The 25,464-nt window shown below is 40.6% G+C and overlaps 2 protein-coding genes across 3 annotated transcripts in view; one reads left to right on the forward strand and one right to left on the reverse strand.

Moving 5' to 3' along the window:
• The window catches only part of rab11fip4a (RAB11 family interacting protein 4 (class II) a), a 29,315-nt gene extending 13,549 nt beyond the window's left edge, over positions 1-15,766 (forward strand). The window contains exons 1-13 of one of the 2 annotated variants that reach the window (XM_073493733.1): positions 1,235-1,440; positions 3,477-3,640; positions 3,844-4,005; positions 6,441-6,575; positions 7,232-7,267; positions 7,521-7,629; positions 10,205-10,308; positions 10,750-10,890; positions 11,626-11,707; positions 12,121-12,258; positions 12,336-12,482; positions 14,108-14,251; positions 14,377-15,766. In XM_073493733.1, the coding sequence (XP_073349834.1) occupies positions 3,510-3,640; positions 3,844-4,005; positions 6,441-6,575; positions 7,232-7,267; positions 7,521-7,629; positions 10,205-10,308; positions 10,750-10,890; positions 11,626-11,707; positions 12,121-12,258; positions 12,336-12,482; positions 14,108-14,251; positions 14,377-14,493 (1,446 nt within the window). In that variant the 5' untranslated portion in view covers positions 1,235-1,440; positions 3,477-3,509 and the 3' untranslated portion in view covers positions 14,494-15,766. Of the gene's footprint in view, positions 1-1,234; positions 1,441-3,476; positions 3,641-3,843; positions 4,006-6,440; positions 6,576-7,231; positions 7,268-7,520; positions 7,630-10,204; positions 10,309-10,749; positions 10,891-11,625; positions 11,708-12,120; positions 12,259-12,335; positions 12,483-14,107; positions 14,252-14,376 lie in introns of those variants that run through there. The other variant, XM_073493734.1, reaches the window with a different exon arrangement.
• Positions 15,767-20,626: 4,860 nt separating this feature from the next.
• LOC141019447 (NLR family CARD domain-containing protein 3-like) lies at positions 20,627-25,285 on the reverse strand. Its single transcript, XM_073494367.1, has 5 exons — positions 23,586-25,285; positions 23,315-23,488; positions 22,960-23,133; positions 21,318-21,364; positions 20,627-21,165 (listed from the first exon to the last, which is right to left on the reverse strand). Exons 1-5 carry the CDS (start codon positions 25,283-25,285, stop codon positions 20,627-20,629), a joined length of 2,634 nt encoding a protein of 877 aa, XP_073350468.1.
• Positions 25,286-25,464: the final 179 nt, after the last annotated feature.

Here is a 25,464-nt window from a genome sequence, read left to right on the forward strand (position 1 = left end):
TCGGAGTTTGCTGGAGGGAGACCGCGTCGTTCTCCATTTGTTTGGGAACGTCACCGGGCGAAGGACTTTTGGGACGTCGTACCATGACGTCACATCCGGGTTAGTCATGATTTATTCGCAAAACCTGTTTCCATAACAAAAAGTCGCATTTTCCTTTTATCGATACGCTGACAAATCCACCGCCTCCAAGCCTAAAAACTTTTTTGCGAATTTACTGCCTTTTTTCGAACTTCTGGCGTTTCCATCCAAGTATTTATTCGCAGTTTTTGAAAATGCGAATAAGAAAAGGTGGATGGAAACGCAACTACTGCGGGTTAACAGTTAAAACAATAACAAAAGACAGAGTTTGATGACTTTGTGAACTAGTGTGGGATCATGGGAATTGTCTATATTGTACAGAACATGTAGCAAACAACAACAAATAATTGTGCTCCAGGATACAAAGCAATACAAAGTACAGTGGTTAGCTAGCTAGGTTGCAGACTTCCTCACTCTCTGACATATCATCTGGTGTAACCCCCAATGCCCAGAAGTTGCAGCAACTAAAGGGGATAAAGGGATTTGATGCCATCGACAGGCAATCAAATGAAACACATTTGAAAAAATGACAGATTTCTCTGGTTTGACCATTATTGGAAACAATGGGATGATGTACAAACACAACTCAACAGATTATGTAACAACAGTCTAGTCGTTTGTAGGCATTTTAATGGGGACATGTTACATATTGTGCTTTTATGAGAGCGGGTTGCGGTGAAAGCAAGCTAAGCAAGGTATTCCAGATGTCCTTCTCCCCAGCAGAGAGCTAGAATTTGGAATCACCATGAGTATTTCTATTTTGTATCATACCTTATTCTTCATAATTTTTTTTCCCTGGAGGAGCTAAAGTTACGTAGAGACAGAAAATAACAACTCGCTTGATATACCGCTCTATTTTTGCTTATTTCAATTTTTGTCTTTACTTCAGTATTTATTTATTTTTGTCATCCCTAACATTATATCTATGTGACTCTTTTCTGTGATAATGCAATATATCATAAATGACTCTATATTCCATTGCATGACTGCTTATGTCTGCAAGAGATCAGCCCAGCTGAACAGTTGCTTAGCAACGAGAAGAGAGAGAGAGAGACCAGATGAGCGAGTGAGAGACAGAGAGAGAGAGAGAGAGAGAGAGATGGAGGTGTGGCTTTGTTTCGGCTGTATCAGTGTGTTTTCAAATGAATGACTGAGCTGCAGTGATACATGTGTGTGAGAGATGCTGATGTTCGAGCTTCCAATACACTGAGCCTTTAAGCTTCAGGAATACAGTGGATTTAGGTCCTACCTCTGCCATAAAGGATACCATATGTTTTTTTGGATGAAACTCACACACTCACACAATGCTGTGACTGGTGGCTTGGGACTGGAGAGGAGACACGTGGCATGCGCACTTGATTGGTAAGGTGTGTGCATGCGGGTGTGCATGTGTGTGTCTTGGTTCATGGTTTTAGAGTGATAGAGTCTTGGCAGTAAAAAGCAGTATTTTGAAGATTAAACTGCTAAAGCTCCTGTTCACTCATGGTCCACCCACACAGGTGTTTTCACCTAGTCTGGCTAATTAGACCTATTCTCAGGAGTTTCTGTGTGTGCACAGGCTGAGCTTGATTGACATCTTCCTCAATCTGCTGTAAGCAATGTTGCACCTGTTGGGGCAGGACAGCTTCTACCTTTATCCTTCTCATTGGTGTTTTGAGTGAATCTGCTGAATAAAAAAAGGGGCTTTTGGTGGAGCTGTGGTGAGAATTAAAACTGAACATTTTTGTTGTCTCTGGCAGCCCTTTGTACAAAAGATGGCATTTTATTGCCATACTGTAGAGAGCATCGCCTTTCCCCAGGCTGTGAGAGCCCTCAGTTCATCCTCAGCACTCAGCAATAAAAAATAGTTTTAGTTTTATGACTGATCAGACATACCATCAGAAATACTTATTATTTGTTTGAAACCTTTGGCATTTTTGTTAAGCAGCTCTGACTCTACCTACGCCCCCTTTTAAAATGAACACAGACTTTGCTAAAGGGAGTTACTTACAACTCATAGCAGTGTAATGCAAGCCTTAAAACTGCATATACATCATGGAAGAAGTTGGCACAAAAAAAACCATAGAAGTGTAAACACAAATGTCACTAAGCAGCACATGATTGAGTTTCAAATATATTGAATTGTAAATGGGGAGTGAACACCAAACCCTACAATTCATTGAACTATTAAGTAAAGGACTGATTCTTTACTTAACTTAATTTTGAAGCTCTTAGGGTAGTGTTTAGTGCCATCAACTTCACTTGCATCAGTTATGTTTCATTGTAGTCAGCATTAGAGAAAACACCCCTGAAAGAACTTATTCTCAAAGAGGGCAGCGCAGTTCATCTAAATCTTCAAATATTGTGATCAGAATCCCAATATGGACAGGTGCAATATTCAATTCATTCATTCATTGATATATTTCCACTCAATGTAAAAAGAGCATTAAAAATGAACATTTTGATTCAAGAATGATCATTCCTGATCTGCCAAATTAATAGCACTATGATTTTTTTTAAATCATCATGCAGCCCTACTCTCAGCTTACTTTAAAAATCCTCATTTATGCATTTCATTGTCATAGATCAAAATCTCCTCTTCACCACAGACAAAAACATGTGTATAATTGATGAATGAAAGCTACACAGAGGTCCCTAAGAGACTATACCATGTCTGCTGGAATGTGTGGATATATATGTGTGCACCCATTTACAAAAAAAAAATTTAAAACAACAACAACACTTCTAAGTACAAACGAGAGGACATAATCTGTTTTGTCATTGCAGATGAAGATGTGTATATGTGTTCATGTGTGTGAGACACCTCAGCTGGGTGGAGCCAGACAGACAAGTGCATAATTAATAACACACAGATCTGGGGCATGCTACATCCCACTCCGTTTCTGATAAACCAACCCAGGAGACCATCTCCAGGTCAAATGCTAGACATGTACTGTCAGTCTCCAATTTTACGACAGAGTGTGAGTTGTCCCTTTATTCTCCACAAGAAATAAGAAAATTATGGTGGAGTGTTGAGGATGAGTTTGAGTGTCACAGCCTGCGGAAAAAAGCTGCTCTGTCCCTGCAAGTTTCAAGGTAACAATTTGTACCAGTTTACATGCATTTATAACTTTTTATTGGCTGTATTCGAGTGGATTGTAATATGAAAAGTGAGACCTTCCCTGTCCTCTCTGTTACCTATACAAGTCTGTGGATGTTTAATGCTGCTGGACTGTGGATTTCTTTGTGAAGGAATCAGGTCAGATTTCCACAACAGTCAAAAGGATGTGACTTTATGCACGTTTTCGAGTGCCTCATCTCAGAGCCTCTCTCTGCTCCGCTAACAGAAAGCAACAGTAGCTAAAGTTAGTTTTGAAATTAGTTGTCCAATTAATGTTTATTTTGTTTTTTGTGTGTAGAACGGTGAGGCCAAACTGGGCCCTCCCATTATCATGTGTACACGGTCCTACCCAGAATGCAGTGTGTATGGTGAGGGTTGTGGTGCTGACGGGGAATGTGACATGGACAGCAGCACTGAAAATGGCAACAGCTCCGACTCTTTGGACCCAACACAACATGATGGGTGAGTCTCAACAATATCTGAGGATGTCCTTTATTATGTCTCTGTGAGTGTCAGGAGGAGCTATATGGTGTTTGTATCTGTATCACTTGTTGAAAATGAAAATTAAAGATGCTCTGATTCGAGTGTGGTGTTTTATCTGATAATTGAAGAAATCAGGTTTGTTCTTAACCACCCTTTCTGCCCTTCCTGCTTTCCAACCCTAGCCGCCTGATTGGCTCCGCGGCTGCGTCTGTCATCTCTGGTGAAGAGCAGTTTGAGGACTACGGTGAGGGGGAGGATGTGGATTTTATTCCCAGCAGTCCTTGTCCTGAAGAGGACACCAGAACAAATGGCTTCTCAGACTTGGGATCCTCCCTTCCCTCCAGGTTTGTGCTCCGGCTAGAAGCTCATGCCCTGAATCTCATATTTTTCAAGAAGTATCAGGATGGTCCCTTTTTGTCGTTTTCTTTGGCAGACATTTTGACTTGTCGTAGAAGGAAAGTGCTGTATCCATGTTACATACTACTTTCTAATTATAAGCAAGTTTAAGTATATAGTATTTTGAGACTAGATAGAAATTCATAAAAATGTAATCATTCTCAAAAAAGTCATGACAGTGTCCACAAGTATCCTGGGTACTGTAGGTAACCAGAGAGGTTACTGGGGAAACGATTATGGGTGATACGTTGGGTACTTGGTGGAACTAGCAGAAGTAACAAAGTATCATAATAACTGACACACCTGCGACACTTGCAAGGCTTTGGAAGCATTAGCTAAGTGGGCCAAGCAATAACAATAGTGCTACTAGTATTCACTCAATAAAGTTGTGAGCCTAGCTCTTCATGAATCTGTGCCAATTGCTCTAAGAAAGAGGATTATCATCCTGTTGCCATCGAAAATGCGAGTTCCGGTTCAAGTGACAGGGAGAAGCATCCTTAATTTGTGCAAGGTATCATGGGAGATAGGAGTCAGGTGGATACTGAGGCTGTGTCCCAATTCAGGGGCTGCATCCTTGAAGGACGCAGCCTTTGCGGCCTTCGAAGGCGAGTCCTTGGGAGAGACCTTCAAAGGCCGCGTCAACCGTTGTTAAATGGGACGGTCTAGCCTTCGAAGCATTTCCTGGTTGCATCACCAGATGTTCCCGCCCCTTACCCTTACATCACGATAACTGCTGCCCAGGCCCGCGAAAGTGACGATCTACACCACTTGATGTCGCCATTTTCTTTCTTTCTTTCTTTCTTCTTTTTCGGGCGTGCAAAGGATCTTGGGATATAGGAGGCCACGAAGTATAGTAGCGGTGTGTCCTCCAAAAACAGGGAAAAGAAGGCTGCATTTGTGGGGTGCATTTGGAGGAGCCTTCGAATTGGGACAGCCTTCACCCGGCGTTGTGACGTAATTGGCCTTCAAATGCGTCCTTCGAAGGATGCAGCCCCTGAATTGGGACACAGCCTGTATGTTGCTTGAGTTTTGAGTTTGGTGTTTAGTAATGCTATTGTCCCAAGGTGCAGTACTCAAAGGGAATGGAAGATCTGCTCACATATTATTATACAAAAACACCAAAGGGTCAGTCAAGTTCATACTTGTGTTCTTTGGGAGTTAAAACTCCAAAGAGCAGGAAGATGCAGCATATTTAAGACCTTTTTCATAGAAAAACTATCTGACATGTGACAGTAGGTAAGTATATCACTTTTCCACCAAAAATTAACGAGTCCACACATGTTTTTTAAACGTGGGTATACCCGCTAGAAATCGCCTATTGACCCCATCTCCCACTTCAAGGCAGCCCCTCTGTGATTTTTATCTGAAGCGTTACGTTGTACGTCACTGATGTCACGTCACTGATGTCACGTTTCACGTCACGAATGCACCTGAAACAGTTGTAACAGAAGAGAAAACAACAACAGACCCAAGCGTCTGTAAAACGGTGGATAAATTATTTTGAGCGTCACAACCCCCGCGAATTATAATTTGAGCCATTCGGTTCAATAACATTTGGAAAGTCTAGAAGAGCCGCGTGATTAAATTATTTTATCCTCATTCAGGTTAGGGCACTAAAATGGAAGGTAGCTGGCTCGGTCGGCCATCCAGGTATTTTCATAGCCGGGAATTCAAGTTTTTTTTGCTTCAAAAGACCACTGAACAGCTCACCCAGGTCTTATGTTTAGATCAAAGCCGAGCCGAGGTGATAAAAGCCTGTGTCTGCTGCAGAGTCAAATGGGGTGTAAATACCGAGTTTACACATTCCCATTGCACACAAAATCCTGATCTTAGTGGGTTTAAGTGGGATTTTTGACCAGTGGATGTAGTACTGGTGTAAATAATAAAATGAATGATGGCTGAATTCATTTCTAGGGTCCTGGTGTTATTACTCATGTTGGCTCTACTATGATAAGTCACAGTAGGCTGAAATGAGTCAGGCCTGAGCAGAATGGATCAGCAGCAACAATGACTTTTTAGATTCTTATGGAGACCTCATTAGGTATGTCTCCATCCACCTGTTTTTATGCAAATTAAAAAATGTCTGCCATGAAAATGGCCAAAGAATTCCCCTGTTGAATTGTGTCACAGCCACTGGGATATGTTCAAAGTATGGCAAAATGAACTGCAGTGCAAGTTTTTTGTAGTGTGTTGTCATTTGCTCAAACAATAACAAAAAAAAGAATGAAAAAATTGTCCTAAATCTGCATAGCACCTGTCATGCTGTGACATTTGCTGTCCAAAAAAAATGTATTTAATATCTATGGTACTGCCATCTTTTAATATTTTTAACATGTCTATTTCCGTTGTATGCTGTACATTGATTAATGTTTTGTAATTGCAGTGCTGGACAGACTCCTCAGAAGATGCGGCAGCTGTATAACAGTGAGCTGCTAGACATTTACTGTTCTCAGTGCTGCAAGAAAGTTAATCTACTCAATGACCTGGAGGCTCGGCTTCGAAACCTCAAGGCCAACAGGTATAACACACACACACACACACACACACACACACACACACACACACACACACACTAATAAAGGCTGAGTGGGAGCGAACATTTTTGGGTGGTAGACAGACTAGTACAGCGTAGAGAAGACAGAGTGATTTAATCTGCTGCCTCAGCATCACCCCCATATAACAGTCATCTGATACACATAAGCCTTCTACCCAAACCCCACCCACTTATTCATTCTTGGCACCAGACGCTGCACCCACATCAAAGGGTGAGCCTGAGTTGTTGCTATAGCAACTGTATCCCAATGTGGTGGGGTGGTAGGTTGCAAGTTTTGTGTGTCTCTGTGTGTGAGATGCAATGTAATGCAGCAACAAAGAAGACAGTTTGAGAGAAAATCAGTGAGTGCTCATGCTGTATGTAATAGGATCAGAGCCAAACAGTTCAACTTTGATTCGATATGTTTATTATTATTAATATTTATTTTTCTCCTGATTCAATCTTTGATGCTTAGGTTGTGACCAGATAACAGTGTACTAGCAGTAGCAATAACAGCATAGTTGTTGTAGTAGCAAGTATGTAGTAGGAACAGTAGTTGTCTTTTTAAAAACAGAGAATGGGAAGCTGTGTTACTGTTACTGAGTGTGAGTGTGTGACTCAGAGTTTCTCTCTTGTTTCAGCCCCAATAGAAAGATTTCCAGCACTGCATTTGGACGGTGAGTGACCTGACCTTCCAACTAATGACCCTTTAAATGAAATGAGTCTGCATTTGCATAGAAAGAGGGGACCCAGACAATCACTTGTAACAGATCACACTGATGGGTTCAGCTTTCAGCAGGGTGATAAATACAGTCCTTTAATGAAAGGGCAGATTCAAAAGCTGGCTCACTCTGAATATGATCATCATGGTGTAGAATTGGTAATAATGTCCGTGCTGCTGGTTTCTAATCTGTGCTCTTTGCCCTGCAGTCAGCTGTTCCAGGCCAACCACAGTGTGTTTGGCTCCAGTCAGGGCAGCAGCACAGAGGATCTGTTCACAGACAGCATCGACTCCTGCGACCTCGACATCACAGAGAAAGTACGAACACACACTCACACAAAAATACAGGCCGCTATTTTACATTTTAGATAAAAGTCAGTTGAAATTATTTGCCCATTTATTGTGGTCTGTTTGTTTTAAATCCAACTTTATTGGGTTCACCTGCCAAGTAGGTAACAATGGTAGCAGTGGGTAGGACGCCTCTTTGGTTTCCAGTAAGGCTTGAGTTCCTTTGATACATGGACTCAATAATCCTGCAGGTCAGTACTGACTTGATTCCATCACAGGGTTCATTTTCAGTTACAGTATGTAACCATGTACCATTGGAGTAAACGGAAGTCAGTGTTATGTTGCTGGATTCTTAGCTTAACGGTGTTTTTAACATGGTTGAGTATCCTGCTGGAGGTGTCCGTTTGAACGAGGAGTGTGACCATGAATGCACGCTTCTGTCATGTGACAACGCTTAAGTACATTTTAGTAATTTAATATTTTAGTATTAGAGATCAAATTTAGTATTTATCGCTCCTTGACTGTTTTTATTAATCTTAAAATGTTTTAGCTACAACAAAGAAAACAAGTAAAACTTAATGTTTTTCCAGGTCAATTATTTTAGCAACCAAGGACTTTATACACATACATTAAAGCAGAAATAGACACCTTTTCAATCATCCCCCTGTGGTTTTACTGCTCCCTGTGGTATTACTGTTGGCGCTGCTTTTGCAAAGACAGCATTGGCAACATGGCTACTGTCCAAAACAAAAAACAACCATAAGAATCCCAATTTGACCATGATACCGTGATCTCAGTGCTAAGGCAGGGATATACCAAATTTTGCAATACCGCGATAAAAAGCTGTCACAATACCATTGTGGGACTCTGACAGTATCTGCTAACCTATCACGTGGTTATTGTGCTCGTAAAGCTCATGGATCTAACAACAGAAATCAGTATAAATGCATTTTACTATCTCATGTCATTCTATTGTTCTGTTTAAACAGCAGAGGGCGCACTCATACTGCTCAAGAAGACAGACTGTTTGACTTTGCCTCTGATTGGTTGGCTTCATTGGTTTCATTCTCTACACTTCACTCGAACTGTTAGCTCACACAGAAGCTCCGTTGATGTCTGTTTAGGGCGTTTTTTGAGCTGTAGTAACACTCCGACCTCTTCACACTGACACGCTGAGCTCGGCTTTTCTCTGGGCCTTCTGCCACTCCTGTTGGGGTCACTCATCCTCATAGGCACAGTAGGTGGAGCGAACAAGCTGGCTGTCTGCAGGGCGGGCTGCTGCTGGGCTGCCCCGCTGTTGCTCGACCACCCGGCTTCTCTTCTTCACCTAACGAGCCCAAAGACACTGCAGCTGTGACGTTGGTGTGCTTATTGGCGGGGAAACTACGGTTCAAAATCTGCTGCACCTGCTCAGCCGCTGGCTTTTTGCTTTTACAATCCAACCATGAGAAAAACACAATGTTAACCCATTAGCACCCTAAAACCACTGAACTGGAAATAATAATTTGTCAGTTAAGCTGATTGGTGGGACCCGTGGCTGACTACAATCTTCTCCGCTGTCCTCCTGTGTCACTTTTTTAATATTGTGATAAATATCGTATCGTGGACTATTTATCGTGATGATACGATACCGTGAGTTGTTGGTTTGCTTACATCACTACTTGGTTGTATTAATAAGTAGGCAGGTTTTGTTTGTCTAATAAAAACAATGCCGGTTTTGAACCATCTCAAGTCCCGGTGGTACGAGGAAACGCATATCAGCTTAGGAACAGACTTTGTTACAACACTGGAGCGCAGAGCTGGCCCAAGGCTTTATGGGGCCCGAAGCAGAATTTGATGCTAAGCGAACCACCCACCTCAGCACCGCCAATATTAACTACATATTGTCCATGCTCCATGTTTGTCCATTGTATATCTAACACAAGTTTCAAATATTTTAATATGAAAAGTACAGAACAGTGAACTACAAAAGAATTGTTTCTTACAGAAAAATTATAAATGTTAAGGATGTTTAAATGTAAAAAAAATGAAATACAACAATATAAAATAAATTAAATGGAAAATAAAATAATGACATAAAATGAACTGGGTGAAATGGAACTTGTGCAGAAATGGTTAAACCAGTAGTATGGATTTGTCAGCCCATTAAAAAACTGACAAAATATGTTGTTCTTCTTTTGTATGATTACCACTGATATAAGATATCACACAAACAAAAGATCTATATTTATCAACCTGTAATGTGACATTTCTACTGCCATGACACTGTGACATCAGTATTTACTTCATACATTAAAGCAAAAAGGTTTCTATTGCCACTTTAAATAAGTGACATAAAAGTCTTATAGGGTGTGTGTTGTGTTGCCTGTTTGTTTTAATCTGACTCTGCAGAGACTGACAAAAACTGGTGACCTTGTCTCCTCAGTCTTTGAGGGGAAATGCTGACATGCTGCACACCACACATGTGTACTGTCATGTTTAAGGCAGTTGAAGTGTACATTGAGTTGCAGCTCTATGATTTACTGTAAGGAAGAAAATTGCCAATCTCTGATACAAAGTATACATTTGTGGTAGGATGAGCTAAAAGCCTGGTTGTGTCCCCCAGGTCAGTTACCTGGAGAAGAAGGTGACAGAGTTAGAAAGCGACAGTCTAGCCAACGGTGACCTCAAATCCAAACTCAAACAGGAGAACACACAACTTGTACACAGGTAGGAAAACACACATACTGAATCTGAAAATTGAGTCATTAATTTGTTTATGTTGACCAAATATGTCTTCCAAAAAATAACACTTGATATTCTGTTTTTTTACATTTCATGTGAGAAATGTCTGAATAGCACATTATGCCTGTATTTGAATTGATCTTAATTAAAATCCTTTTTCACATCAGCATAAAGTATGCATACATGTATGTGAATCTATCACAATACAGTGTTTCATCTGTGATTTCACCTTAAACTTTCAGATCATTTAACTGCTGTGAAATTGTGTTCCTCACAGATAGTTATGTATCTCTCTTTTTGTAGTATTCTTATAAGATCTAATGGTTTGCTCTGTAGGTTTCAATCTGACGTTAGGTTTGTTGCCACCATGTTAAATATTACATGATTTCAGTGCATGTAATGTTACTTTGTTTGCCTGCATCCCAGGGTGCATGAGTTGGAGGAGCAGGTGAAAGATGCAGAGGCGAGGGCAGACCAGAGTCTGGAGGAGGAGACGAAGAGGCACCGGGAGGCTTACAGCAAGATGGAGAGGGAAAGAAACCTCGAGATAGACCTGCTCTGTAACAGGTAAACAATAACAAAACAATATGAAGTGAAACCCTGAAAGATTCTGTTGCTGGCTTTGGTTCTGGCTCCAGGACTCTGTTCAGACCTGTTATAACCATCTGTCCTGAGTGATCTGATCACAAGTGCACAGCAGGTGTAAATGGCCCTGAGAGGCATTGAGGACACATTTGAGATCCAATCACTGAGACCATGTTCAGAGCTGCAAGTTCAATGTGACCACATTGTATTAGCAGTGTGTACACACGTGTCCTGGACCACACTGAAGGACCGCCTACTTAACTGACGTCCTCTGTGAAACATGATGAAGAAACCACAACAACAGGCAGAATGGATCACACTCTGTCTGATCTCTGTGTGCTTCACTGTAATGTAAATGACATGTTTGGACTCTCTGAACCTGCCAATGTTGGCAGCAGCTGTTTGTGAACACACTGTCTGTTTCAACTGATCCAACCATTGAACTAGTAACCACAATATCACCAGACTCCCTTTACAAATCATCTGATTTTAAGAGTTGTTGATTGAGGAGAAACGTAACAAACTTGAAACAGCTCCGACAAATTCTAAATCATTGGTGCCTTCTTGTAAATTCAGCATTAAATCAAAACATGAAGTTGTTTATTTGTTTCCTTGTAAAAAGTGTCAGTTTGTGGCAGCCTGTCTGCTTCTGTGTCTAAAGTGCGTCTTACCTGCCAACATTTAGCAGCTTGTGTGTGTGTGTGTGTGTGTTCACAGGGTGCAGCAGTTGGAAGATGAGAATGGAGAGATGAAGTTAAATGTGTGCAGACTCAAGTCTCAGACTGAGAAACTGGACCAGGTGAGTTTGATTTACTGAAAGGTTTATTACAACTTGGGTTTTCTGTTTTTTTTGTAGTTTGATCATAATTCCTATGAATAATCTAAGAGATCTGTAAATGCACTGTTGTTGCTACAAAGATGATGGAAAAAACATGTGTAGTCAATTGGACTGGTCCCAGAGGTTACTCAAACTTATTCTGAAGAGAATGTGAAAGTTATACACAAATTGTCCGCTGTGAACATTCATCACAGTTCACAGACAGACTTGTTCTGGCCATGTTGCTGTGTTCCCAGGCCTCCCATTACTTTGGTGAGCACAGTGCTATTATAAGTAATAAAATGCTAGCCCAAAACTACAAAAATCAAACTCATAATAAACTAGCATTATTTTTTTACTCTGTATGATTGGTTGTTTTCCTCTTTCCTCTGCAGGAGAAGCAGAAGATGACAGACAAGCTGGAGGACACTAGTCTAAGGCTGAAAGATGAGATGGACCTATACAGGAAGATAATGGACAAGCTCTGGCATAACCGCCATGAGTTTCAGAAAGAAAAAGAGTCCATGCAGGAGGTGAGATACTCCAGATAACAGAGACATTAGGTGGAGAATATTCAGAATTTGATCTGATCTAAGCTTTTTCTCTGCAGCTGATCGATGACCTCCGCCGGGAGCTGGAGTATCTGCAGTGCTTTAAGCTGGAGATGGAGCATCCAGGAAAGGGCAAGGGGCTGTCCGAGTTCAACGCCAGGACCAGAGAGAGTGAAATGGAACATGAAGTCAAGAGACTGAAACAGGTGCACACACACTCATCCTTGTTGTTCTATCCTGTAGGCTTGTCATATTGTACTGGGTGCTTCAGTTCACAATCCACACCAAGACTGCACAATAAACATGGAACATATACACTTGAGATTGAGTCTGTTAGAGTTGGACAATAGATTGGCAACGATGTTAATGCCCGGTATTGGATTATCATACACACCATTCATACTGGCCAAAAAACCCACTTACACACACTAACATCCAGCTTTTGTGTGCAATATGAATGTAAGTTATTGGGATTTACTCCCGGGTCGATTGACTCTGCAGTAGTGGTAAATGGTTAATGGACTTGCATCTCTTTCATTTAAAGCTGTGGTCAGTTTGTCAGTGATCTAGAAGTTGCAACAAATAATCATACATGTTGTCAGACCAACAAAGCAGTTTCAGTGTAAGCTATTACTGTATATTTGACAAATCACTGATACTATATGGTAGCGAGAGTCAGTTATCACAGATGCAAGTGCTAATTGGGTTTATGGAAACCTTGCAGACTGTAGGAAACACTATTTATGTTAACAACAAAATATGACTTGCTTTTGTTTTCTTGTGGAATAAATGAACCTTTGTAAGACAAAAGCAAGAAAACACACAGTCATTCCCTTTTTAAAACCGGAAAAAAAGTTTTACCTTTTTCTTGGTTTGATGAAATAATAGAATAAACGGATGATACACAAACCCTTCATGAGTCAGAAACTGGGCAACAACATGAATGTTCAAGCTCTTTTTTTCTGTATTTGCAGCATGTTTGTTGAATGCTGAAGATGTGTCGTCAAATTGATGATGTGTATGTGTTTTCTCAAGTTGAAGTGCGTTGAGCTCTCAGGACCACTTTTATTTCCACCTGTTTCAAGCCTTTATGCCAAGCTAAGCTAACCAACTGCTGGCTGTAGCCTTTAGTTACTGTACATACACAGGAGTGGTATTGATCTTCTCATTAACTTTGGCAAGTAAGCCAACAAGTGTATTTCCCTATACTTTTAAAAAGATTTTCTAAGATGCTGAATTAAAGTTGGGATGCACTGATTGTGAAATTCTGGGCCGATACCAATGTTTAAAGTAATAATTCAGCTGGTAGCGAATGTCCATATCAGTGTTTTGATGTTGTTATTTATTCCCCCTTGTGTGAGTAAAACAAAGCATTCTTCATTCTGAAAAAATCAGCCGCTTTAAAGACAATTGACTCTTCATTACACTGTCTATAAAATAACGCAAATATGATCATGCAAATTTATGAAACAACCTTTAATAAAACCTTCACAATAATGTAAAATGAAAATAATAAATGTTTTTAAATCAACTGCTTCATAAGTAGCCCGTTATACATCTCATTGAGTGCGTAAGTCAATAGGAAGAATTTTGAGCCAATAACTCATGAATGTGCCAGCCCAAAATTGATGCACACAGCAGATAAACATCAGCCACTGGTATCGGTCAAAGTCATCTTATTTGCTGACAGGCCGATAGCAGTCAACAAGGTGAATATTTGCCGATAAATTGGTGCATCGGTGAAAAGCCAGTGTGTGTTGGTCCCACTACAACTGTAGAGTTTCATCCAGACACCCCTCTGACAGGGACTATTGTGTTTTTCTTTCCCTAGGAGAACCACAAGCTCCGGGATCAGAACGACGACCTGAACGCTCAGATTCTCAGTCTGAGTTTGTATGAGGCTAAGAACCTGTTTTCTTGTCAAACCAAAGCTCAGTGCCTGGCAGCTGAGATTGACAATGCATCAAGAGATGAAGTAAGTCTGTTGCTGGTGGATAGGTGTAATGCTGACATTTGAAATGACCGCTCATCTGATGCGTTTCTTGCTCTCACTCTCACTCACTCTCTCACTCACTGTCTCTCTTTGTCTCTCTCTCTCAGCTGGTCGACGCTTTGAAGGAGCAGGAGGAGATCAACCTGCGTCTGAGGCAGTACATGGACAAAATCATTCTGGCCATTCTTGACCATAACCCCTCCATCCTGGAGATCAAGAGTTAAACTCCATGCATACACACATATTTGTAACACTGTAGTTGTGGAGATCTTCCATTTCCTGACTATTAGCTTGTACCTTAAAGTTACAATCCGTAAGATTTCAGTCCTGGTTGACTTGGTGACACGTGTGGTTACTGTGGCATCAGCTAGTGCAGTTTAACACTACAGGTCCCTGATTCCTGAGGGCAGCAAGCATTCTTTGAGTAGCCATGTTGTCAGAAATACAACAGAAGAGCAGATGGTGTGTCTGTTTACAGTACAGCCAAACAAACTGATTTCTTGCTTACGGTGTGAGTAGTTACTTACTTGAAATTGATCACTTGCTGTCAGAAAATGCACCAAATGACTGTCTTGATGTGAATAAACAAAATTAGAGATAACCCACATTTTCTGACATCTATACAGTAACAGTTGCTCCGTGTTCTGCAAGTTGAGTGCTTTAATTTAAACTAGCAACATGAGGAAATGCTGGGATAGCATTAGCATCTTATTACAGCTGTGATATGGCATTAGAGTGACAGTAAATGGGCTCATATCAATTAGATTAAATTACAAACTGTAATACTGGATTACATGCTACATTGTTTCCTGTGTATTCCTTGTGCATGTGAAGAAAATTTAAATCCAACGCTTGAATGGCGGACCCTGCCACAAACAACAAAAACTGCTTTACTATATAGAGGTCATTAAGAATTGAAATACATTAAAGGTCCCATATTATTCTCATTATTAGGTTCATACTTTTATTTTAGGTACTAGAAAATTTTCAAAAAACACATTATTTTTCTCATGATGTCCACTGCTGCGGCACCTCTATTCACCCTCTGACTGAATGCGCTGGTATAGCTGCTATATAATCAAGAAGACAGAGAAATCTCACTTTCTATAATATGGAACCTTTAAAGAGCTGTTGCTGAAAAAAGGTCTGGCCATAAATGGAATAAAAAACTGGGTTTGATTCAGTGCAAATCTTAAGGATTATAACTTTAAACTTGAGCCTAAATCATGAATGTTGTCACTACTTATGACTGAAACTGTTGCTCACAAATGTAATTACTCTGACACACACACACACACACGTACCTGTGTATATCTACACTCCCACAGCAGACGATCTTCATATGCACTACAATTGCACATTTATTAATGATCTGTGAATCGCTGTCAAACACCTGTGCCATGTTGAATCTGTCCACCAGTGTTTTGTAATTGTATACTTGAAACTACTGAAATGTGGAGACTGGAAAAGTTCACTTTATTTCTTGTAGTCACAGTACCAATTGTTAAATACAGCTCTACAGTTATTGATTTTAACTGGGCTGTCAGTCATCAGAGGTCCAGACTAACACAGAGGTGAGATTCAAGGAGTGGAGGACATAAAACAACCAGTGATCAGTTAAAGGGCCATACCAGTGTTTTGCATGTTTCCAAAGCAGTCCATAATGTCTCGAACTTTGAACATGTGTTTACCTATCTTCCAGGCAACCGCTTTCATTTCATGGCGGTAAGAAAATCAATTTGCAGAGACTTGAAATTGGTTTGAGTTCAGTATTTCTGTCATCTACATGTCTGTTTTATTGTTGTCAAAGTCATAATGTTGTGTGCCAAAGCTAAGCAGACTTTTCAAACCAATCTGCCATTATATTAATGCAAGTTGATTTTCATACTGTGTGGGAATGAATGGAAACCAGTGGAAGCATTAAAAGTGGAGAAACACTTAGACACATAGTTCAACATTTGGGGAATTTGGCTTGGTTCAGTCTCATGGCTGTGTGTTAAGTACAGAACAGGATTAGTTTAGCTTATCTTAGTATAATGCCTGAAAGCAAGAGGGAACAGCTTGCCTGGCTTTAAGTTAAAAAAACTCCTCTAAAGCACACTAATGAACATATCTGGTTTGTTTAATCTGTACTCAAGCAGAAATATAGAAGTATAAGTTCACTACAAGTAGTTTGATGGAGTCCTGTTTTTGAATTCTTTCTTTAAAGATTTAGAAACAAATGATCAATAGTAGTCAAAAATAAAGTATTTGTGTACATTTAATAAATGTCTACAAAATGCATAAACACTGGCATGGGCCCTTTAGGTGACACACACGCAAGTTCTCTGTTTTTAGCTTCTACCTAACCCTTTAATTTGGCTGTGTCAACACAGCTGAATGCCTACATGATTAATATATGCTGTATGCTACACCAAATCTATTTTTAGTAGTAGTCAAAATGTTAATGTCAGTATATGTGTCATTGAGGCTTTGCGGGACAGTTCAGTGATGCGTTAAAAGCCTTTAACCAGGATGACCACTTGCGTTAAAGGTATTTAAAGGTGTCAGGAGCCAATATTATGTGCCAAATCTTTTCAAACATTTCACTGTTTCCATTTCCAGATCCACAATTTAGTAAAGAAAAAGGTCATAGTTGAAGGGCATCAAACTCGTCATACAGAGTTGGGTGGCTCAGTTTCCGCAGATTCTTGGCTCTATAGTAAACTGTGACCACTAGTAGTGCTATGGAGCAATGTCTCGTTTGTACTGCACATGCACACAAGCATTTTTATCTTTTATTTATTTCATGCTGTTAGATTCACACACTGTTATGCTGATCAACAGTTTGTGGCCGTGATGTGCCATCACACATAAAGGACAGAGGCCGTGAGGAAGACTACAAGCTAGCAAACATGGATGAAAACAAATGTTTGCAATTGTTTTATGGGGAAGAAAATGCGCTAAAGTTTTGTTAGGTCTGAGAGATCCATACATGTTCTCTTGAGTACCCTCAACAGAACTTTGTTTACACGAAAACTACCCAGGCCACCTTAAGTAGCCTCTTGGAAACACAGAAATATCAGAAATTGGGTTTTACTGATGAATGAATTCTGATTATTTCCAAATGGGTTTTACAAAAATTACCTATAAGCAACCACTGATTTAAAATGGGGAAACTCAGTTGATTTCTACGCTGCCTTCAGTGTCTTTGGAAACCACTTTATTACATGTATGATGTTAATCAGTCTCTCTTCAAATAATTTAACCTAAATATTTGGTCACACATAAACGAACACACCACAAAGGTATTCCACAGGTCTGTCACAGGACAAGAGCAGTATTGAGCTGCTATAGTGAGCACTATATTAAGTTACAAATGAAAGTTTTGCTTCATTGCACAAATTGTTCACATGGTGATATTTTCATAGTTGTTCTTTGACATGTTTTGTGCATTTGCATACGAGGTATGAAAAATATTATTTAAGCAGTCCAGCTATGATTTTGTCATTATTGCCATTGTAAGTGAGCTTTTTTATTGACCTTTTACTTTATGACACAGTATTTGTGATTTCATACACTGTAAATGTTGTACAGAATCTAGTTACTATTCATGTGCAAGTCATTCCACTTATTTAAACAGACTCTTTGAGAGTTTTGACACAAAACTAGAAAATATCTGTTGTAGAATATATTATGAACTCAATAATATATAGCACACTTAAGTGTCATAGCCAAAGTGTTTACCTGGAGAAATAATATTCAACACGAAGACATAATAGTTTGTCACAACTCACGTGTTCACTTTTGATTTCTTTTACGTGTGTTGCACATGGAATTATGAGTGACCATGTCATACAAACTAGATGTGTAAATAAAATCCATTAGCTTTGGCATGACACAGTTGGCTCTGGTTGTATGTTGTCTCTCCAGCAGGACTCAAGAGACACCTGACAGTAGGTGTCATCTACGTCATCTCCCCCCCCCCCCAAAAAAAGTGAATAAACAAGCCCTGCCACCTTTCTAGCTTCAAAGTAAAACAGTATATTGCATTGTCAGTAATTGCGTTGTCCTCTAAGGTCAGTTTGATTATTCAGTCATGAAAACATAGACAGTTTGTTTATTTAGTTTGTTTAGTTAAAAAAAAAAATCAGTCAATGAGTGCTCCTTTAATGATCTGAAAAGTAGCTTGTACAAGGACATTTTGATTAACAAATGAAAACCCTTTGCCATTTATTAGGTATGTAGTGACCATTAATCATCCTTTTCCCCATATTTCAAAGCTACTGTTGGTAGGTAAAACATTAGATAAAGTATCTTAAAAATCAGTTCTAGAATGTAACTAAGTACTATGTATGTTATGCTACTTTATATTTCAACTCCACCAGATTTTGGAGGCAAATACTGTACTTTATACTCCACTAAGTTTATTTGATAAGTTTAGTTACTAGTTACTTTGCAGATTACTTGTTAGCTAATGCCTGAGACTATGATGCATGTGTAACTTTTTTGGAAGTCTACTGGAGCATTTACCAAAAAGTGCCCCACATTACCTCAATTCACACTAACATCATTTAAATAAGAATAAAGAGAGCTCCAAAACAAGCACAGGCTGTTTCACCATCAAATCTACAGGTGGATGAATTTCGATATATTTCTTTCTCCTTGTAGAAGTTGGCCTGTTGTGTGATTTGGTGGCCCCCAAAGTTTCTGAGTGCTACACCACTGTGATAATTGCAAATCCCAGGTGTGACAGTTTGTTCAGACATAATGTGGGTGCTGACTGTGTGTGTGTGTGTGTGTTCATGTGTGCATGTGTGTGTGTCTGTACAGTGCGGTTGTAAATGACCTGGGTACCCTTATCTAACCCTTTGTTCCTAAAAGTAGCCTAGTGTAGTCTGTAATTCATGGCCAGTTTAACCTGTTGTAGTCTGAATGTGACAATCCTTCATTACCTTCCATGTATTCCCAGGATAGTGTGGGAGTTTAAGGCTATATTAACCTCTCAAATACCAGTGGCATTACAGACATGGAACATTTTTTCGAATCGACATCAGGTCAGTAGTCCAGCCTCTCTACATTAACCGCAAGGGTGCCACCAAATCAACAAATGACCATAGTCAGTCCATTTTCACATATAAACAAATATGACAAGGAGGATGCTGTTTGGTAACTTCATAAACACCATGGCTGGCTCTTTCTATATAGGCGTCTGTTCTAAAGCAACATGCAAAAAAAAGCATACTAACCTCTTAAGCTGTTACCATGTTCAGCTAGCTTTGCCCTCAAATTATCGGTCAGTTTCTTAACTGAACATTGACTGTATGTCATTCATTGAACTTTCTGTAAAAGACTGTATCTTTTAATGACTAATTCTGTTTAGGGGATGCCAGGACCATAGAACGTCTCACTGGTGTTGTGCATTTAAACACAAGGATCCAAGAGCTGTTATACCCTTTATTGAGTTCAGAATGGTTGATCACATGGATGATGGGATAATTTCTGTGCAAAACCAAACAAAGATCTATATATTGTTATACATGCCATAACTAAGTTACACAAAAAGTGCATTAGAATAAAAGGTAGCTTATATTATTAATGCATCCTCTGGTTGTAGGTTCTTTCAAGCCACATTAATCAAAACCATAAAGGTAATACATGATAACATAATACACAACAATTTTAAATCTAAATATACACCAAATGCTTTACTTACAGGTTTAAGCTTCTCACAGGTAAGTATGATAGGCATCAAACAACTCTAAATAATATGTTGTGCCTCTTTGTCTCCCTCCACTATTGTGTTGTTGTAGTTATTCTCTCTGGCAACTTAAATAGAAAAAAATCTCCAAATTTAATGAGGAAAAGTCATCATGACAGTCAGCCCTCCTGACCCGCAGAAAAGAGCATCCCTCTCCAGGAGTGAGAGCCAGACAGGGTCTGCTATTTACTGATGGTGATTATGTGGTGTCATTTGGAGCAAAAAACTCCTCTTTGTCACTTTCCACGATGGATGGTGAGTCCGGATCTCAATCACAACACATTATAACACCATCCATTTGATTATAAACAGTTTTGCTGAGACATTTTAGATTTACAGGGGGAAACATGCCAGAGACCCCCCACAGAACTCGGCGTTATGATGTGATGCCTCTTTTGGTTGTTGTATGAAATGACACACTGGAGCTGCTTTATGGCGGCGCTGCTTGGTTCAGTGTGAACAACAAAAGTGGTGTAGAGGCGAGCCTTCAATGTGGAATCTCTGTCTGAAAAGGGCTTCAGTCTCACAGGCTTCAGATTTTTCACACTTTCCATTCAGCAATTGTCTCTGTTAAGCTGTGTGTGTTTCTTCACTGCTCACTTGCACTCTACCTCGTGCTATATCTGACACAGAGAAACTGATGATTCACACTTTGACTCAAATCCAAATGCAGGATAGAGAGGTTCAGTGAACGTGGTGTTGAAGGTGTGGAGGTGGATCAGTGTGTCAGAGGAGACTCTGTTGAAGGACAGAGTGCCAGCCGGCCAGTCCAGATACACTCCTACTCTGCCACAGTCAAAGGAGGACTGGATGGGTGTGACTACTCTCCTGTTTTTGTGACAGGCAGAGAACTTACTATCACAACATAACAGACTCCAGGACTTGTCATTCTGTCCGATCCAGCAGTCGTCATCCTGCCCTTTTCTTTCGATTGCTTTGTAAGCCACTCCGATATTAACCCCCCCTTTCCACTCCACCTCCCAGTAACAGCGGCCAGTCAAACCTTCTCTACACAGAACCTGCTTCCAGTGGTGAAATCTCTCTGGATGCTCAGGGTATGGCAGCTCCTCCAACACCTCTGTCACCTTTCTGTTGTCCTCAGACAGAGAGAGATTACAGTTTACAGTGTTTGGGTCCAGTGTGAGTTCACAGGCATCTGACGGGGAGAGTAAGACAACCAAAACATCATTTTAAACCTGTTACATTTCTAAATGATTCATATATTAACAGTTTCACAAACACTTCTACATTATATTATATCAGCGAGAATGGAATTAAATGGTGCTAAATCGTGATAAACACACTTACACTTCCTCTGACCCAACTTCAACCTCTTCACTCCACCATTTTCCACACTGGGGATGAGAAATACAAATCAAATCAGCATATTATCATTTATAAGTAATGATAAGATTTTTCATGCATCACATATATCCACAAAAATACGTTAACAACATTGTCTCCTTAAACCACAACCCCATCACAATCATGTAAAGGGCATGTGAGACCTTGCTAGTAATGTTATTGTCTCGTGTATGATTGGTTTGACAGGGTTAGTAAGAAGGAGATCAGTGTACTGGGACACATTCCTGGAGCCAGGCCTTAAGGATGTACATTTAGTTCGGTTTGCACTTGTTGCAGATATGAAAACTTGGTTGTTTCTTGAGTACCAAACTGCTGTCAGGAAATTCAGCTCTCTTTGGAGAAAGTGCAGTGCTGAAGAAGGCTCCACCTCTGCGGGGCTTCAATGCTAATCTTAGCAAGGACTGGAGCATCTGAAAGCACATGACTGATTGGATCCAGAGTAGTGAGCTGTTGTTGCATGTGTGCTAGTTAAAGGTGTAATTTGCAAGAGATGGCCAGAATTCAAAGGCTGAAATTATTTCACATCTTACTCTGTGAATTCAGGATTTATTTGGACCAAACAAAGAGTGTTTTGGTGAGTTTTATGTTTATGTATTTTGATTTATGATGAGTTACGGAGGCAGTTAAGCTTGTCTTAATTTGGTAGAAGAGAGAAACTTGAATTCAGACAGGGTGAGATTGTATGTTTTGTTTTAGCAAAAATATTTCCTTTCCTGACATTTTGTGAGTTTATTTGTTGACTTATTAGAACAAGTGACGAACTTGCTGCTCACAATTTGAGTAGCTGAAAACCAAGGGAACTTTCAGTCTATCGCCTCTTGAGGTACAAAAACCATCACAAGGAAATCCATTTACATGTCTTCAGAAGACACAGGTATAGCTTCCTGAATTTAAGACTCTTCGTCTTTGTTCTTCGGGCACAAGAGCAAGTGTGATTGTGCTGATTGTGGCAATTCCATTGAAGTTGGTCAATTCTCAAGAGCTATGGTGTGCAGTCAATTCATAGTTGCCATTGTGGCATTCAAAGAACCTGCTGGAGAACTCTGGCAATGAGAGAGACTCAAGCTCAAGAAGGTGGCGACTCAGAGAAGTACTGGCAAACCAAAAGGACTGCAGTTAGTTTTAAGTGAGTGCGTGGGTAAGGGAGGAGATTGGAGAAGCTCGAGACAATGAAATCAGATGTCTGGGACACCTGTACATCGTTGATATTCTGGAACAAGACATGAAGCTGCATCTGTGGTTGGGTTTCATTGGGAACACTTTTGTTCTTTTGGCTTCATTGAACCATACCTTTTGATGTCTGAGACCAACGCCTAGTAGAAAGCCTTCGGTAGTGACTGAAAGATTAAGCAACCTTGATTGGTTTCCATGCATGGTCTCATTGCTCCATTGAATTTAAATAAGCCAGTTTAGGTGGTTTGGGTGCCTAAAATGGATGTCTCTCTCTCTAGGTAACACTGACAGGAGGGAGACCTGAAAGTAAAACATGTTGGAGATATCTCTCCCTTCTAGCCTTGAGGATTCCCTAAAAGAAGCATGAGAAAGTTACGAGGGAAAACGCTGATGATCACCGTCATTGCCTTACCTCAGAGTAGTCAGTTGTAAGCGAGTATCCTCCCGGACAACTGAGAGCAGCTTGACCCCTGAGTCTCCTGGATGGTTGTAGCTCAGGTCAAGCTTTCTCAAATGGGAGGGGTTAGAGCTTAGAGCTAAGGCCAGGGCAGCACACCCTTCCTCTGTGACCAGACAGCCTGATAGTCTGCCAACACATTGAGAAAGCAAGCGAATAGAAATACATTATTGGGTTTTGTTTCACTGAACCCTAAGGAGTTACTGAAACCCAGCTCAAAATGTAGATCAGTGTATGGGTTGTAAACGTTCTTGAGACAGGATAGGTGGTAATGCAAACTGTTATTAAATGTAGATTAAAGGATATTGACCTCAGAGTTTCCAGTCTACAGTGTGGACTTCCTAGTCCAGCAGAGAGAAGCTTCACTCCTGAATCCCTCAGATTGTTGTTACTCAGGTCCATCTCTCTCAGACTGGAGGACTGGGAGCTAAGAACTGATGCCAGAGCTTCACAGCTTCTCTCTGACAAGTTACAGCCATTTAGCCTGAAAAATAAATAACAAATTTATCTTTTAGCGTAACCTCTGTATGTTGAATGTCTAGTTTAATATTTATACTTAATTTGGTTAGTAGTGCTCCTACATAGCTATTTTGGAGACTTGGATCACTGGCAGCAGCCTCAGGAGACCTTCCTCTGAAGCAGAGTAGTTCCTTAAGTCAAACACTTCCAGGTTTTTTTCTGATGACAGTAAGATGAAGACCAGGGCTGACCACTGAGCAGGAGAGAGTTTGTCTGTGGAAAGACTTCTTGAATTTAAGTACTTTTGGATCTCCTCCACTAGAGAATGATCATTCAGCTCATTCAGACAGTGGAACAGGTTGATGCATCTCTCTGGAGATGGACTCTCGCTGATCTTTTCCTTGATGTGCTGCACTGTCTCATGGTTGGCATATGGGACCCATCCTGTCTGTTTCAATAGACCTTGTAGAAGATTCTGATTGGTCTCCAGGGAGAGACCCAGGAGAAAGCGCAAGAACAAGTCAAGGTGTCCATTCGGACTTTGTAAGGCCTTGTCCACAGCAGTCTGCAGGATTGTTTTTTCCTTTGTTCTGAATGTCAGTAACCTAGGCCACCACTTGGCTTTTGAGTGTGGTTCTGACAGTAGGTTGACACCAGTGTTGGTGAATGTCACAAAGACATACAGAGCAGCCAGAAACTCTTGAATACTCAAATGGACAAAACAGAACACCTTGTCCCGGTACAGCCCACACTCCTCTTTAAAGATCTCCGTGAACACTCCTGAGTAGACTGAGGCTGCCCTGATATCGATGCCACATGCTTTCAGGTCTGATTCATAGAAGATCAAGTTGCCTTTCTGCAGCTGTTCGAAAGCCAGTTTTCCCAGAGACATGATGATGTTGCAGGTCTGGGTGTTCCAGAGTGGATCTGTCTCTGCTCCTCCAAGATACTTGACATTCCCTACCTTGGACTGAACCACCAGGAAATGGATGTACATCTTAGTTAGGGTCTTGGGTAACTCTCCATTTTCATCTGCTCTCAACACATGGTCCAGAACTGTAGCAGTGATCCAGCAGAAGACTGGGATGTGGCACATGATGTGGAGGCTTTGTGATGTCTTGATGTGGGCGAAGATTCTGCTGGCCTCCTCCTCCTCTCTGAATCTCTTCTTGAAGTACTCTTTCTTTTGGATATCGGTGAACCCTCTCACTTCCGTCACCATGTCAACGCACTCAGGAGGGATCTGATTGGCTGCTGCAGGTCGTGTGGTTATCCAGAGGCTAGCAGAGGGGAGCAGTTTTCCTGTGATGAGGTTTGTCAGCAGCACATCCACTGTGGTTGGCTTTGTAACATCAGTCAGGATGTCATTGTTGTGGAAGTCCAGAGGAAGTCGACACTCATCCAGACCATCAAAGATGAACACAACCTTGTAATCGTCAAAGCTGCATATTTCTGCTTCCTTGGTCTCAGGAAAGAAGAGATGCAGAAGCTCCACCAAGCTGTAGGTTTTCCCACTCAGCAGATTCAGCTCTCTGAAAGTGAATGGAAATGTGAAGTGTATGTCGTGGTTGGCTTTGTCTTCAGCCCAGTCCAGACTGAACTTATGTGTCAAGACTGTTTTCCCAATGCCAGCGACTCCCTTTGTCATCACCGTTCTGATTGGTTGATGATCTCTGCCAGGTAAGGGTTTGAAGATGTCTTCACACTTGATCATAGATTCTGGTCTTGATGGTTTCCTGGATGTGGTTTCAATCTGTCTGATCTCATGTTCATTATTGACTTCTCCACCCTGTCCCTCTGTGATGTCGAGCTGTGTATACATGTCATTAAGAAGTGTGGGCTTTCCTGCTTTAGCAATTCCCTCGAAAAAACACTGGAACTCCCCTTTCAGGTTAGATTTGAGTTTTTGTTGGCATAAAGGAACAACAGCTTCTAAAAGAAGAAGCAGAAAAAATGTGGTTAGCAATACAGAACCACTTTAACAAATGTTGGGCTCAGAAA

This window comes from Pagrus major, chromosome 23 (genome assembly GCF_040436345.1).
Source record: "Pagrus major chromosome 23, Pma_NU_1.0".
NCBI lineage: Eukaryota > Metazoa > Chordata > Actinopteri > Spariformes > Sparidae > Pagrus > Pagrus major.